Below are 14,136 nucleotides of genomic sequence, written 5' to 3'. Positions count from 1 at the left end.
GATATTAAACATGTCTGAAGTGCAGAAGAGAGAAAAGGAGACAGAGAGTGGATGAGAAAATGATGAAAATACAGTTGAAGTACTGGCTGAGGATGGAGTGGCTCCACATGCTTTATTTTAGTGCTTGAACAAGCTGTTAGTAGTCATCCTTGTTTGCTTGGAACCTGATATCTTCAGTGAAATAACATTACTAACACAAATGAACACTTCCACAGCTTTTTTTTAAATATTTCACGGTGCTTCTGAAGTTCAAGTGTTGTCTGTAAATGTGCTCTGAAAGTTTTCCAACTCATGGTGTGAATGTGCCACACTTGGTTTAAGTTTAAAAAAATGCACTATGAACAGAAAATCTCTCATAAATGAAAGTAGAACATTTTGCCTCCTATGTTGTGCCATTACAGTTTCTTCCTCTTTTTATTCTGCTTCTGTGTTTGGTTTTAAACCAGTGTTTTTCTTTTTCAAAAATATTTGTTTCTAAATGGAAAAAAACAGCAGTTTTTAATTATAGTAGGACTGTTTTATGCACAATATTCACACTTGCATTGATATGTGTTTTTCATACTTGTTGAATGACTTTTTTCTCTTGTTGCAGAAACCTTTAATAGTTGACTATAACTAACAGTGCTTGTTTTTTGCTGATAGCAGTTTATGTTTGTGTGTTGTGGGTTATGCAGCGCCCGGACAGAAACCTCGTGGGTGGCTGATGAGCTGCTCGATCTCTCCTTCTCAGTGGAGGAGGACAGGTAGAAAAATATGAAAAGGGAAACTCTTTTGACACACTCTGAACTCAGAACAAGAAAGAGAGAAGTAAAGAAATGGAGGCAGGAAAAAACCATGAAACAGAAAGTGCTGCATAAAGTTGTTTATTGGTGTTGCACTTTCTGTAGGTGCCAAATGATTTATATATATGTTAAGAAAAAATATTGGAAAAGCTGAGTTGCCACATTTTATTGTGTTAAAACAATTTTCACACAAAGTTGGAACTGTGATTTAGAGCAAAATTTAAGAGTTTGCGGAGGATGACCCCAGGTGGAAGAATGATGTATAACATTGAACACCTCCAAAGATTAAGAGAGATCGTAAGAAGCAGAGAAGAGTGCAGAAATAAATAATTGATGCAGCCTTTAATGGAGGATTGGTGTAACATTAAAGAGTTTATGTCATAGTCATTACAATGTGACAGTACGTCTGAGTGCAGAGTGTGGTCAAATCGAGAGTCCAGGTAACAATAAGTAGAAAGAGACAACTTCAGTTCTGATTCTGGTTTGTGTTTGTGTAATCTGCTCCTCACCTTTACTATGTCAAAATTACATTATTACTGTACTTTTAATATTTCCTGTACAGTGAAAGTATAAATCATCAACTACATTATATCATTTGTTCCAGTATCCAATGATCACCACTATGCCTTGCTGTCACTTAAACAACATATTTATACTTCATTCCTTAGAGTGACTGTAGTAGAGTCGGAGGAGCAGGTTAGACATTTAAACCCATTTATTCATTTGTTACTATGTTTCTTTGGTCTCCTATCAAGTGTTAAATCATCTTTACTTATAGAAATACTAGTTTTGAATGCCGCTGACTGGATGGGATTCTGCCAGTGGAATCACACCTCCTGCTTCTTCTAGTAGTTCTGTTGCATTGACTAGTTTTCTCTTACTTTTCCATCTCTATCCATAGATTATGGCTTCCCTACTACCTCTCTTTCTTAAGTTCATTTTCTTGTCCGCTTTGTGTCGTCGAAGTAGAGATCAGTATCCTTGTGAATGTGCGTTTTTAAAAACTTTGTCTCTTCAGTTAAAGGAGAGGTATTGGGGACTTTTGGGATTGGCTGTTGTACTGTCATATAATGTCATATTTCTGTCTGTTTCTTGGAAATTTTTATGTACTCTGTCAGGCAGGTACGTTGGATTGGGTGGTTGTCATGGCGATAAAGTCTTGGTGTTTGGGCTCCGTTATATTGTCCTCTGCTTCATTGTTACCGCCGTCTGTTATCGTTTGCTTCCTGTCATATCAAATCAAGGGATTTTTTTTTCTTGATTTTCAGTGTTTGTATGTTATGTTACTGATACATACAGTATGTGTCTGTGTGGGTGGCTTCCATGTATGTGCAGCTCTCAGAAGGAAGTGGAGCAGGAGGAGTTGGATCCTGGGAGAGCCATGCATTACACCTGGGCTGAACCCACTGGGTCAAGAGAGCTTTGCTGGAAGTGTGGAAGTTACAGTGGGAAGCTGAAGAGTGAGGAGGTACCGTACCTGAGCCAGAACAATGTCTGTTGTTGTGGACAGATATTTATTAAGTCATTGTTTTTCTCATTTGACACCTTAATATCTCATCTCTTAAAAACTGAATCTGCCTCTGACCGTGTCTCTCTCCAGCACATAGCAGGAATCAGTCTGCATTTAGCTTGACAACAGTTTTATAAATAAAAACACCAAACATTTAATGGCTTCTTCTCTCATGTGAGAATGTGTTGCTTTTTTGTCCTTATATATAAATTGTAAATTATATGTAAGTTGTATATTGCATATAATTACTTATGTATATTACATATAATTATGTATTATGTAATCACAATATTTTTGTCATAGAGAGTAAAACATTTGACAATATCAGCTTGTGCTATAGGATACTGTGGTGGGGAATCACCATTGCTTACCAAATTGCTGCTAAATTGTAAATGTGGTGGCGGTGATGTGTACAGTTTCCATGTATTTTGGATGTAAACATAGTTGTTCACATGAGATTTTATGATGTTTGTATATTTGTCTCCTCTCGCAATCTTTAGGACCTGTGTGAGGATATGAACAATGAGAGGAAGCTGTTTGTGATCTCCTTTTATGAAGGTAAATACAAGGAGCTTGAATTGAAATGTTCAGTTGACTTAAAGTCTGTGTAAAGTCAATTCATTGATTTACTTCTAAACATATTATACATGTTGGAAAATGGTCACAGAAAACATGTGAAAAGGTTGATAACTATGGAGTACTGAATTTTGGAGATAGAGCCTTAAACTGTTTCTCAGCCTCTCATTTTTTCTGATTTTCTGAGCATGCAAAAAAGGGCTACTCTGTGATGTAGTGGTGGAAATGATTTGCCCGTGTGACCTTGGCCTCTCCCCGACCGAGAGTCCGCTCTCCTCAGTGGTTAACCTGCTTTGTGGCCAGTTATTGTTACTACATCTAACACTACTATTACTACAGTCTCTACACAGTTAGCCAGTTAGCTGAGTTAGCTGCGGAGCTAGCGGCAGAAAGCTCTCAGACGTAGCGTCCATGTTTCTGGTAGAGGTGGTCACTTTGATTGACAAGTGACACTTGGTCGGGGGCGGGGTTTTAGCGGACTCGACAGGCACGCCCACAGCGTTTGGGAGCAGAGAGAGAGGCTGATTTTTACACAACTTTGAAGCCTAATTTCATATATTTGGCATTTTTTTTAAGCATGCAAATTTGGCAGGGTGGTTAACAACACACTTTTCTGTGGTATGTCAAACTCCAAACACATATTTATTCTTACTTTACACAGACCTTAAATACAATCTGAAATGCTTTACAGTTGGTTTATTCACTTGAAATGACTTCGCAATAACTTCACAATTTGTTGAGAGTGCATGAATGTTGTTATGGACTAAGGGCACAATTATTATAACTATGTGTCATAAAACATAGTTTATGAAATGAGTAGACAGCAGGGTGCCTAGTTTCAGGTCAGAGCTTGTGTTCTTCTATGATTAATTTAACAAAGAATCAGTGAATCTGCAAAAGCTTCTAGGATACAGTGTTGTGTCCTCTCTGTAGGGGAGAGTGGATAAAGAGACAACCAGCATAATCCTTTTTTGATTATTAAGTTTGGTATGTTTTGTGTGTAATGTTGATCCAAAGGTCTCCAGCGTGTTGTGCTGTTTACTGAGGAGCATCGTATCTACAAACTGTTGTGTGAGAGTGAGAAGGCACAGCTGGCTGAACAGGAAATTATCCTGTCCCTACAGAACATGGGCGTGTCTCTGGTCAACAACACTAGCAGCCAGGAGGTCTCCTTCATCGGGATCACAAGGTAGATAGTCAGCAACATACAGAAGACATTAAATAACATGCACAAAATCTGGCCAAGCCCAGAACTGTAGGACACATGTACATATTGAGTTCAATACATTTAAATTTGTAGTAAAAGTGATTGTAACTTAAATAAAATATAATAAGATTAACTAAAATCCAACAAGTGTAATTAAAGAACTGTAGTTGATCATAGTCAGCCAAAATAGAAACCTGCAAATGAAGGATCTGCTTTAACTCTCGAGTTCTTTTGTTTTGTAAATGGTGAATTTTACATTAATATACTGCTTTATAGTTCAGATTGTTAAAACCAAAAACATATGGCTCCAGACTTTATAGGGCATACTTAATCAGTGTAATTCATTGTTGGTCAGATGGGATTTAATTGTCAGACAGACAGGCTGTAGCTACACAACCTATAATTTCTGTAACCTGTACATTTTGTACCAATTGCAAATTATTTTCTCCTACTTAGCTCGGATGTGGTGTGGGAATTAAAGCCTAAGAAGAAGAGTCGGTGGAAGACTCTGAGCACTAAAGAAGTTGAGATGCTGGAGAGCAGCTTCAAAGAGTACACCGAATCCGGACCCATTGACAACGCCATCGTCGACCTTGAAAACAACTACCAGGTTAGAGACTTAATATAATCAACTTTCTTCATTTGGTCCAGTAACAAATGATCAATACAAAATTTTACTTACAACATGGGATCTTATTCATTAAATAACCTTAAAAAGCCTCAGCTGCAGGTGGTCTGTGCTTGGTTTGTATTACTTCAAGAGCGTTTTGCAACTGTGACCTGATTTATTACTTATTATTAGCATTTGGTCTATTTCATTTTGAGCTTCCCAAAAAGAGCATACTGTATACTGTATGTTGGGGTTAATCAGTAATGAAAATAATAATTAGTTACAAGCCTGATTTTTTTCCTAATTGTCTCTCAGGTGAGCTTTACTCCCAACGGCATGGATATGCGGATGCTGCAGCCATGTGATGCTCCACTCAGAAGGCACTTCCTGCCTGGGGTGAAAGTGGAGTACAGTGTCTCACCACGACAGAGTTCCTACCGCATCCAAATCCACCGCATACAGGTAAAAAAGAAGTCCAGTTTAAGATGAAAATAAATATTTTCCTTTTAGCGTTCACACACATTAGATGTTATGTACATCCTCCCCACAGATCCAGAATCAGCTGCCAGGAGCCATCTTTCCCTACGTTTTTTACCCTGTGAAACTGCCAAAGTCGATCACCATGGATGCAGGTCTGTTAATGTTCGACTTAAGACTATACTTTTGTTATGGAGTTTTCAGGCTGTAATTTCTTTTTGTTTTCATTTTTTTTACAGAACCCAAACCTCTAACTGATATCAGCATCGTTACCAGGACAGCAGGACACTCGGATATCTCTCGCATCAAGTAATTATTTTTCTTACTGCAGTTGTTTTATTATTTTACTGTAACATTTGAAATACAGATATTGTTTTCTCAGTTTGGCCACTAAGTTCCTATTGAAATGTCTGCCTGTCCCAGATACTTCAAGGTGTTGATTCAAGAAATGGATTTGAAGCTTGATCTGGGCTTTCTTTATGCCATCCTGGACCTGTTCACCCCTGAGAACGCCAGCATCATGAGCTCAGAGCAGGAGGTCAAATACACTCACAGTCCCTCTATTTTCTTCAGATTCTGTCATACATTATCATAAACTTGATCAAATCAACATACAATGAGGTCCATGCTAATTTCTGTTTTTCTGTGCCTGTGTATGTGTGTGTTTGTCCTATGTGTGTGTTCTTGTGTATGTGTGTGTTTGTCTTATTCCTCTAGGTGGAACTGTTTGAGAATGACATCGAGAATATGAAGACAGAACTGAACAGCGTCTCTGCTGCGGACACTTCTCCTATCAGCCTCTATGAGTACTTCCACATTTCCCCCATCAAGGTGTGTATGTGTGTGTCAGTATGTTTTTTTGTGTCTTTGCTTTCATCTTCAGCACTCACCACCACTCTGATAGTTGCAGGTCTTAATGTAGTACAACGTTCATTCTGTTGGTGGCACAGTTTTTTTTTCTTTTCTTTTTGTTTGTACTTGCCTTTGTGTTTTGTGTAATTTGATATTGTTCATGCTTTTTGTTGTTTTTTAATTGGTTAGTGAGTTTGTTTTGTTTGGTTTTTGCTGAATAGCAATGTTATTTTTAAATAAATAAGTAAGAAGAGGGCTATGAACAAGCATTTTAGGCATCCTTACTTTCCTGCACCTTAATTACTGTCTTTTTTATTGAATGTATTTGTTTACTCATTAAACTAATTTAGTTTATTGTTTACATTATAGTCTGTATAAAAAAATTCCCAATACTTTTATTTTAACCTGAATGATTTCATTACTGTTGTAATTCACCGTACAGCATCCAGAAAAGGAATTAAATTACCTGTGAGAGTAATAGAAAAAGTAATAAAGAACTGTGTGGAGAATTACTACTCCATTTGTTTAAAACATACTGTAATGCTGTAATCATCAATTGCAAGCATTTTAAAAAGGACTTAACTTAACTTTAACTTTACACTAAAATAAATGTGTAAAAGCATTGAAATCTACTCAGTAGTGACACAGAGTTAAAAACAACGATTAAAATCAGAAGTGGCCATGCTTAGACTTGTCTCTGTGTTTGCAGCTGCACCTGAGTTTCTCTCTGAGTTCAGGAGGGGAAGACGGCTTGAAGGAGAAGCGAGATACAGAACTCATCCCCGTCCAGTCCCTAAACCTGTTGCTGAAGAGTATTGGAGCCACACTCACTGATGCACAGGACGTCGTCTTCAAGTATGTATGCACATGACGGTGAAAACACACATTACATAAATTATACACAGTAACTTTTCTTTTTGTGTGATTAGTTGTTGGAGGAATCCTTGCAACTGTACTGAGACTTTCTTTTATTTTAGGCTGGCCTTCTTTGAGTTGACCTTCCAGTTTTGTACCACTCAGCAGCTTCAATGGGCGGTCATCAGACATTATTCTAAACAGGTAACACACTAATACACAATGACAGTAACCCAGAAATAGTTGAAATTGCATTTTTTATTTGATTTAAACCAGACGCTGGATACATGTCAGCTTAGCAGTATCCATTTGTGTATATTTCAGGCTATTAAACAGATGTATGTGCTGGTGCTGGGCCTGGATGTACTTGGAAATCCTTTTGGGCTGATCAGAGGACTGTCTGAGGGGGTGGAGGCCTTCTTCTATGAGCCCTATCAGGTAGTAATATAACACAAGAACAAATAAGCACCAACACAATGTGTCAGCATTAAAAAACACATCCGTTTTAGAGGTCATCATTTCAGCTAAACATGTACATGATTACTTATCTATTAAAAGACACCAGAGGTATTGATTATTGTTAAGTATCTGCATAATGCTCATATTAACATAACAGTTTGGCTGCATGAAGCCACTACAGTGCAGACATTGTCTTTGTGCCTCCTTCATTTTCATCATTGGCTGTTGTCTGGGGTCTTCTAGGGAGCCATCCAGGGGCCGGAGGAGTTTGTCGAAGGAATGGCTCTTGGGGTGAAGGCTCTGGTGGGGGGAGCCGTAGGTAAGCAAAGGCCTCATATGTCTCATATTATGTATTAAGTCATTATTTAGTCATGTTATATGTGTATATTCAGGAGAAACTTGAATGCGAGTTCTGTGAATATTACAGTTTATTTCTTCATTTTGGCTTTTAGTTTATGCAGGATGAAATAAAGTTGCAAAGGATGAAGTAGATGTTTTAAAGAATATATCTGACTAAGTATAAACATTCACCTGCCTCATAGGGGGGATAGCAGGTGCAGCCTCCAGGATCACAGGTGCCATGGCAAAGGGTGTTGCTGCCATAACGATGGACGAGGACTACCAGCAGAAGAGACGAGAGACTATGAACAAACAACCCAGCGGCCTGAGAGAGGGGCTGACCAGGGGCGGAAAAGGATTAGTGTCCGTACGTAAAAACAAGAAACTTTTGGATTGTTTCTTATTAAACCTGTTTATCATAGGTTCACAATTTTTTCCATCATAAAAAGTGATACATTTTTCTTGCTGTAATCATTCCTTCTGTCCAAAGTAGTCTAATCAAGTCAGTATCTTTCAAAGTTATTGTGATTTATAGTACCAAATTCCCTCTTTTTATTTCGATCCACTGCAGCTAAACAGAAAAAACTCCATTGAGACACAGAAGGAATATTTTAGTAAAAAGACTGTAACTGCAAGATATCCACTTTAGTTGACTTACTCAGATGGCTAAAGTATCATAATATCTTGTGGTTACCTATCCTTTTAAATAAGTGTTGTGAACTTTAAAAATATAATGACTTAATTGAATCTGTCATCGCTGAATGATTAAACACTTAAAATAGAGCAAATTGACCACTTAAATTGCTTCTACTTGGTAACATTGTCATGGTTTCTTTTCAGGGATTTGTCAGTGGTATCACAGGGATTGTGACCAAACCTATCAAAGGTACGTTTAGTCTGTCTTCCATTTTTGTGATGGCATTAGAAAATTGAATGGTACAATTATTATGAACAAAATTAATGCTTTAAAATATTATATCAGGATAACTGTCAATCCAGCTAGTATAGATTCCTGTTTGTGGCTCTTGCACTCTTGCATGTATTAATATTAATCTAATGTAATCTTTATGATGATTATGATGTACTGTTTTGCAGGAGCACAAAAGGAGGGTGCGGCAGGCTTCTTTAAAGGTGTCGGCAAAGGTCTGGTTGGTGCTGTAGCCAGACCTACAGGAGGCATCATTGACATGGCCAGCAGTACCTTCCAAGGGATCAAGAGGTATGGGGATTTTACAGCCGTGACATTATATAAAAAATGTTATTAAAATACTCATATTAGAATACAAACCATGAACGTTTTCACATGTTCTTGTGAATATTTGTGTATGTGATCACACTGTGTGTATATGCAGTGACTAGCTCACTTTTGTGTTTGAATACATCAAGAATCTTCTGTATTCCCATCATGAATTTACATCTTGTCCCATTTCTAGAGCTGCAGAGACTTCACAAGATATTCAGTCTCTGCGTCCTCCTCGCTTCATCCACGAGGACAGAGTCATACGACCATATAAGGAGAGGGAGGGCATTGGCAGTCAGATGCTGCAGGTAGGACACACATCTCCACATCATCAGATTCCACGCTCAGGCCTAAACAAATCATAGTTTATGAATATTATTATTTAATTGAGATTACGACAGGATTCATCTTTGTATTTGCTCAGGTTTGCTAGTGAAGTTTTGTGTCTGTGTTCATGCAGACACATGAACACAGACATGTGATTCCTTCAAGAAAACTTTTTTAACCCATACCCTCAGTCCACTTTATTTTAATTAGCCTTTTACTTATTTCAGTGATGTTTGTGGCTTTTCATGTTAACAGATCGGTAGAAAGTAACTCAGCTCAAATCTCTGGTGTTTACTAACCTCTGTGGCTTTATTTTAGCTGTAACAAGGTCAAATCACTTCTTTGCTACCAATCTAAATGTGTGAGGAAGAGGAAGAGAGATATGTGAAAACCCTCACTGCCAAAGCAAAGATTATGTTTTCACCCTTTCATAGGTTTTACTAAAGCATAGCCACTGTGCAGTGAGCTGCCTCTCTGTTTTTGCTCTGCTCAACTAACATGAGGAAGCTTTGTGATGTGGTAAATGATGGTATCTATATCTGCAAGGTTTTAACAAAATCAGCTGTAATTATAGCAGCTGCTTGGATAACGTGTTGTTGATAGCATATTCATTTCAATTTGGTGTTGTGACACATATTTAACAAATATTTTAGAATAGGTTAGAAGTGTCTCAGTTTTGCTTCATTTAAGCTGCTGGTAACTTTTTGGTGCCGATATTATTCTAAAGTTGTACTGGATGGAGTGGGTTGAAGTTGCTGCTTACGAGTCTCAGGTCAGAGCTACATTATTGCCTACTAGTAAAGACACTGTCTGTAGAATTTCCCCTAAAGTTTACAGATGGGTGACAAACTAGAGAAACCAAGTCCCTTAGTAAGATTTTGGGCAACAATGATCCTCCCCAACAGCTTCAGGACCTCTTTATGTAGACCATTATTCCAAAGGATATTTCATAATTTGGTGTTTTGATGATGATGGTGGGGATCTTCGTCTAACATGAAGGTCCAAAAGCTCCCATAGTTGTTTCTCCATTCATGTCATCTATCTGTATCAGCAGCTTTAGATGTAGGCCACGTTTGTATGGGTATAGATGTGTTTGTGATAGTTTTAACCCCTGTGCCGAATTAGGACTAACTGAAAAATAATAATACATTTCATGCATATGTTTCATGTTTCTGTCATGGCTGTGTGGGAAACAGGCTTCAAAATGCATTGTGGACAAATTTAATTGACTTCAAGAAGCTTTTAACTACAAAGCAGATAAACACAAGCAGTTTGTCCACAATGCATTTGAAGCCTGTTTCCCCAAATAGAGAGTTGGATAACCACGTTTTAGAAAGCTGCTGGGTAAGGACCAGACTGTTGTTAATTTATGGAAAATACATTTTTTATCATTGACTGATGTCATCAGGTGAGGTTAAATCAACATCTATCATTTATCTCAAATGATCACATCACGTTTACCACTTTGGTAGGTACAGCTGACTGGGTAGAAGCAGGTTTCGTCCCTGTCGGTCTGACCTCTGTCTTCTCTCTTGTCATGTCCACAGAGGAGATGGGCCTACAGTGAACGGAGTAGAACTGTCTCAGAGGATGAGGGTGATGAGGAAAGCAGCTAGCAGTGACAGCTGTAGTGTAGTATTGGTGCTTTGTATGACTGTAGTCTGTACTGGAGTTTGTTATCTCTCTGCTGTCTGTTAGTCAGGAGTTCCCAGAGGCCTTAGGGTGAAAGATGTGACAGAAATGTGTTTTTATGCATCTTATATTTTGTAATTGTTAATTAACTTTTCTTTTATTTTTGGATTGGTTTAAGCTTAAATTAATGAACTCCTATCATCCTTTTTCTTTCATCACAAAACACTTATTTTATTATTACCATTGTTCAGATACTCATTCACTGTTTAGAACATCCTCATCAAGTCATAAACTCCCGGAAGACTCATTTCTCCTCATTAATCAAAGTCTGTTTCATCACTCTGTCATTCACTGCCACTATTCACTTCTGTCTTGTTCTCAATAAAGTCTTTCAGTTTCAACTTCTACCTGTCATTGTCTTTGTTTCATCCCATCCTTCCTCACCAACCCACAACATCTTTCTGTAAATTTCACTTTGCTGAGAATTGTGGACTGTGTTTTTAAAGGCACTTGAATTGTCATAGAATATACACATACTGACATTCACATTTTAATTTAATTCAGACATACCGCAGTGTATAATAATTTGGGTAATTCTGAATGATTTATTCTTCTTTTCTTCCAGAAAATTGAGAACGGACGTTTTGCGAAGTACAGATACTTTGCTCATGCCAAGGTCAATGACTCCGACTTCCTGATGATTACCAAGAGGTTAGTGTTTTTCATCATCTTATTGAGTTAGTGAAAAGCATTCCAGATGTTTTCTCATCAGTAAAGAGAAGCTCCCTTTTCCCAACGGACACAGACTCATTGCTTAGTTCAGCCAAACCATTTAATTGTTTCGCAGCACATTTGATCATCATCAGTATCTGACCAATGGGGATATTTCTATGAGTTTGCTTCACTCTACTCTACATGGAGTTTTTTTTTTACACATTGTGTGCTTTCTTTTCCAGGGGCATATTTTTCGTGACCAAAGGCACATTTGGCCAGTTGACCTGTGAGTGGCAGTATCTGTTTGAAGAGTTCACCAAGGAGCCACTGATTGTAGAGGACCGCCGACTTCGCATCGAGGCCAAGGTACAAAAACAACAAATACAGACAAGTTTTACTATTGTAATCCAAATCAGAAACTTCCCTTTTTACCATCAGGAGACTTACGTTGAAATAGCTTCTTCTTTTTTTTTTTACAAGTTTCCACATATAGGTAAAAGTGTAAATTGCCCCAGAAATATTCATTAATAATATATCAGAGTATTCAATCAAAAATGTTGTAATGTTATTTTTTGTCAATATTGTCCAGCCCCACTTGGACACACTGAAAAACATATTACATATGAAATGATTTTGGTACAACAATCCTCATGTCACCTCTCAGCAGAGATTTCAGCAAGTTTGGCTTTTTTTTTTGTTTTTTATATATGAGAAGAGATTAAAGAAAGATACAGTTTTTTAACACTGAGGTTTTGTTTTTAGCCATCATTTTTGTTGTAAATAGAAGATAACTAGATAACCTGTTTCATTCATTCTTTACTGAGATTCAACAATGCAGCGACACTGGTAGTCAAGCTCCTTTTAGCTTTGAATAATTCTGCTGCAGATTTTTGCACTAAACCTTTTGTCTTGTGACCTGTAGGAGAGAGTAAAGTCTGTCTTCCATGCCAAAGAGTTTGGGAAGATTATCAACTTCAGAACCCCCGAGATAGCCAAGGTAAGTAAGATGCTCTGACAAAAATGTACATGTATATCTTTATTTAGTATTAATTTTTTTGGTGAAACTCCTCAGAATGATCTGATATCCACTATCTCACAGTCATCTGTTTCTCTGTCACATCTAGGCCAAATATCTGTATGTCAAACCTGTTGTCGTAGAAGATAATGTTCTAACATTTTGTTCTCATTCGCTTCCAGTGGGTTCTCACCAAACTGGAGGACGCAAGAGAGTTTACGCAAAACCTGACTGAGAAATGATCTGAGTGAGAAATGATCTGAGTGAAAAAAAACAAACCCACAATGAACACACGAGAACAGTGTGTGTGTGTCAGTGCCTTTGTCCTTTACTGCATGCTCGTTTTGTTCACCTCTATGTGTGAGTAGTGGTAAAAACACTCAACAATGCTGATAGCGTGTGTTGGGGGGGTGGGGGGTGTAGTTTATATGTGTGCATGCTTACAGCAGTGCTACAGTATAAATGAACAGTTAATTTACTTATAAACATTTACCACAGATGCTCTGATTCTGAATGCATCAAACCAAACATTGTCTCACTGTCTTTTGCTGTGATATACAGTATAATTGATTTTAACAAATTCTTTTATAGTACCTAAAACTAACGCTACGTCTGAGTTTACAAGCACACCTCATCAGTATATGCTTTAGTCTTAAACGCTGAGTAAATTGGAGAATTTTCCATTTCCTAGGCCTTCATGTTGTCATAGTTCTGCTGCCATTTTCAGTCAAATGCACTTTTTAGTTGTATTTGCTTTCATGATGTATTTGCCTATAGAAATGTGTATTTTACACTGTAACAGCTACATTAGTGAGAGACAAATCTTGAACATTTTTGTAACACTGTGTCGACATACTTTATAATGTTGTTTATTTACTGGATTACATAAAAGGGAAGTTAATTTCAATCTTGAGTGTGGCTTTAACACATCATTTAAAATGCACAGTCAGTGAAACCTGTTTTCTTTTACTTCACACTTTTCTTATTTTTTATACATTTCTGCAAGATAAAGACTGTTCTGTGTGTGATTTAGAGACGCATGCTATTTTTATACTGTACTTACATCTATCAATCTGCTGTATATTGATCTAATAATATCCTGTATATATCCATCCTCACACAGTAGTCTGTATTAAGACGTTGCAGATTGTAATGTGTGATTTTTATGTTTTTATACCACACATATGCAATGCCAACTATGTTGATGAAATATGCAGAGAAATGTCTATTTAAAAGAAGTGAATAATAATGATGAGGAGCTGCTGTTTGCTCTGACGTATATTTTAAAAGTTTGCTTTGGGTTTGGGGTGCATCGCAGTTTAATAATTACTAAAAATGTCTCTGTTGCCATTAGTTCTTGTCTTTTTTGTTTTCGGGGAGCAAAATGTTCACTGCAGTGGCTTATTTTTTTCTCACCGTTTTCAAAAAAATAAAATATGTGTTTCAGATTTCAGTAGTGTGTCATGTCAATTTTTGTCATGTACTGTACAGGTTTTCATTCTCTCCCATAGTTCTCTTTTCCACCCAGAAACACACAAAAT

General features: G+C 37.4%; 1 protein-coding gene across 3 annotated transcripts in view; it reads left to right on the top strand.

Annotated features, from left to right (window-relative positions):
* vps13a (vacuolar protein sorting 13 homolog A) overlaps positions 1-14,048 on the top strand; it is a 40,925-nt gene extending 26,877 nt beyond the window's left edge. Inside the window, exons 55-76 of one of the 3 annotated variants that reach the window (XM_053324926.1) lie at positions 675-743; positions 2,118-2,250; positions 2,793-2,850; positions 3,886-4,057; positions 4,532-4,685; positions 5,001-5,147; positions 5,236-5,317; positions 5,402-5,471; positions 5,586-5,700; positions 5,880-5,993; positions 6,724-6,869; positions 6,992-7,073; positions 7,194-7,307; positions 7,572-7,647; positions 7,871-8,034; positions 8,508-8,553; positions 8,763-8,886; positions 9,101-9,215; positions 11,492-11,577; positions 11,823-11,946; positions 12,503-12,577; positions 12,778-14,048. In XM_053324926.1, the coding sequence (XP_053180901.1) occupies positions 675-743; positions 2,118-2,250; positions 2,793-2,850; positions 3,886-4,057; positions 4,532-4,685; positions 5,001-5,147; positions 5,236-5,317; positions 5,402-5,471; positions 5,586-5,700; positions 5,880-5,993; positions 6,724-6,869; positions 6,992-7,073; positions 7,194-7,307; positions 7,572-7,647; positions 7,871-8,034; positions 8,508-8,553; positions 8,763-8,886; positions 9,101-9,215; positions 11,492-11,577; positions 11,823-11,946; positions 12,503-12,577; positions 12,778-12,837 (2,326 nt within the window). In that variant the 3' untranslated portion in view covers positions 12,838-14,048. Of the gene's footprint in view, positions 1-674; positions 744-2,117; positions 2,251-2,792; positions 2,851-3,885; positions 4,058-4,531; positions 4,686-5,000; positions 5,148-5,235; positions 5,318-5,401; positions 5,472-5,585; positions 5,701-5,879; positions 5,994-6,723; positions 6,870-6,991; positions 7,074-7,193; positions 7,308-7,571; positions 7,648-7,870; positions 8,035-8,507; positions 8,554-8,762; positions 8,887-9,100; positions 9,216-10,781; positions 11,071-11,491; positions 11,578-11,822; positions 11,947-12,502; positions 12,578-12,777 lie in introns of those variants that run through there. The other 2 variants (XM_053324927.1, XM_053324928.1) reach the window with 2 other exon arrangements.
* The last annotated feature ends 88 nt before the right edge of the window (positions 14,049-14,136 follow it).

This window comes from Scomber japonicus, chromosome 9 (genome assembly GCF_027409825.1).
Source record: "Scomber japonicus isolate fScoJap1 chromosome 9, fScoJap1.pri, whole genome shotgun sequence".
NCBI lineage: Eukaryota > Metazoa > Chordata > Actinopteri > Scombriformes > Scombridae > Scomber > Scomber japonicus.
This window is presented reverse-complemented; position numbering and strand designations above follow the sequence as displayed.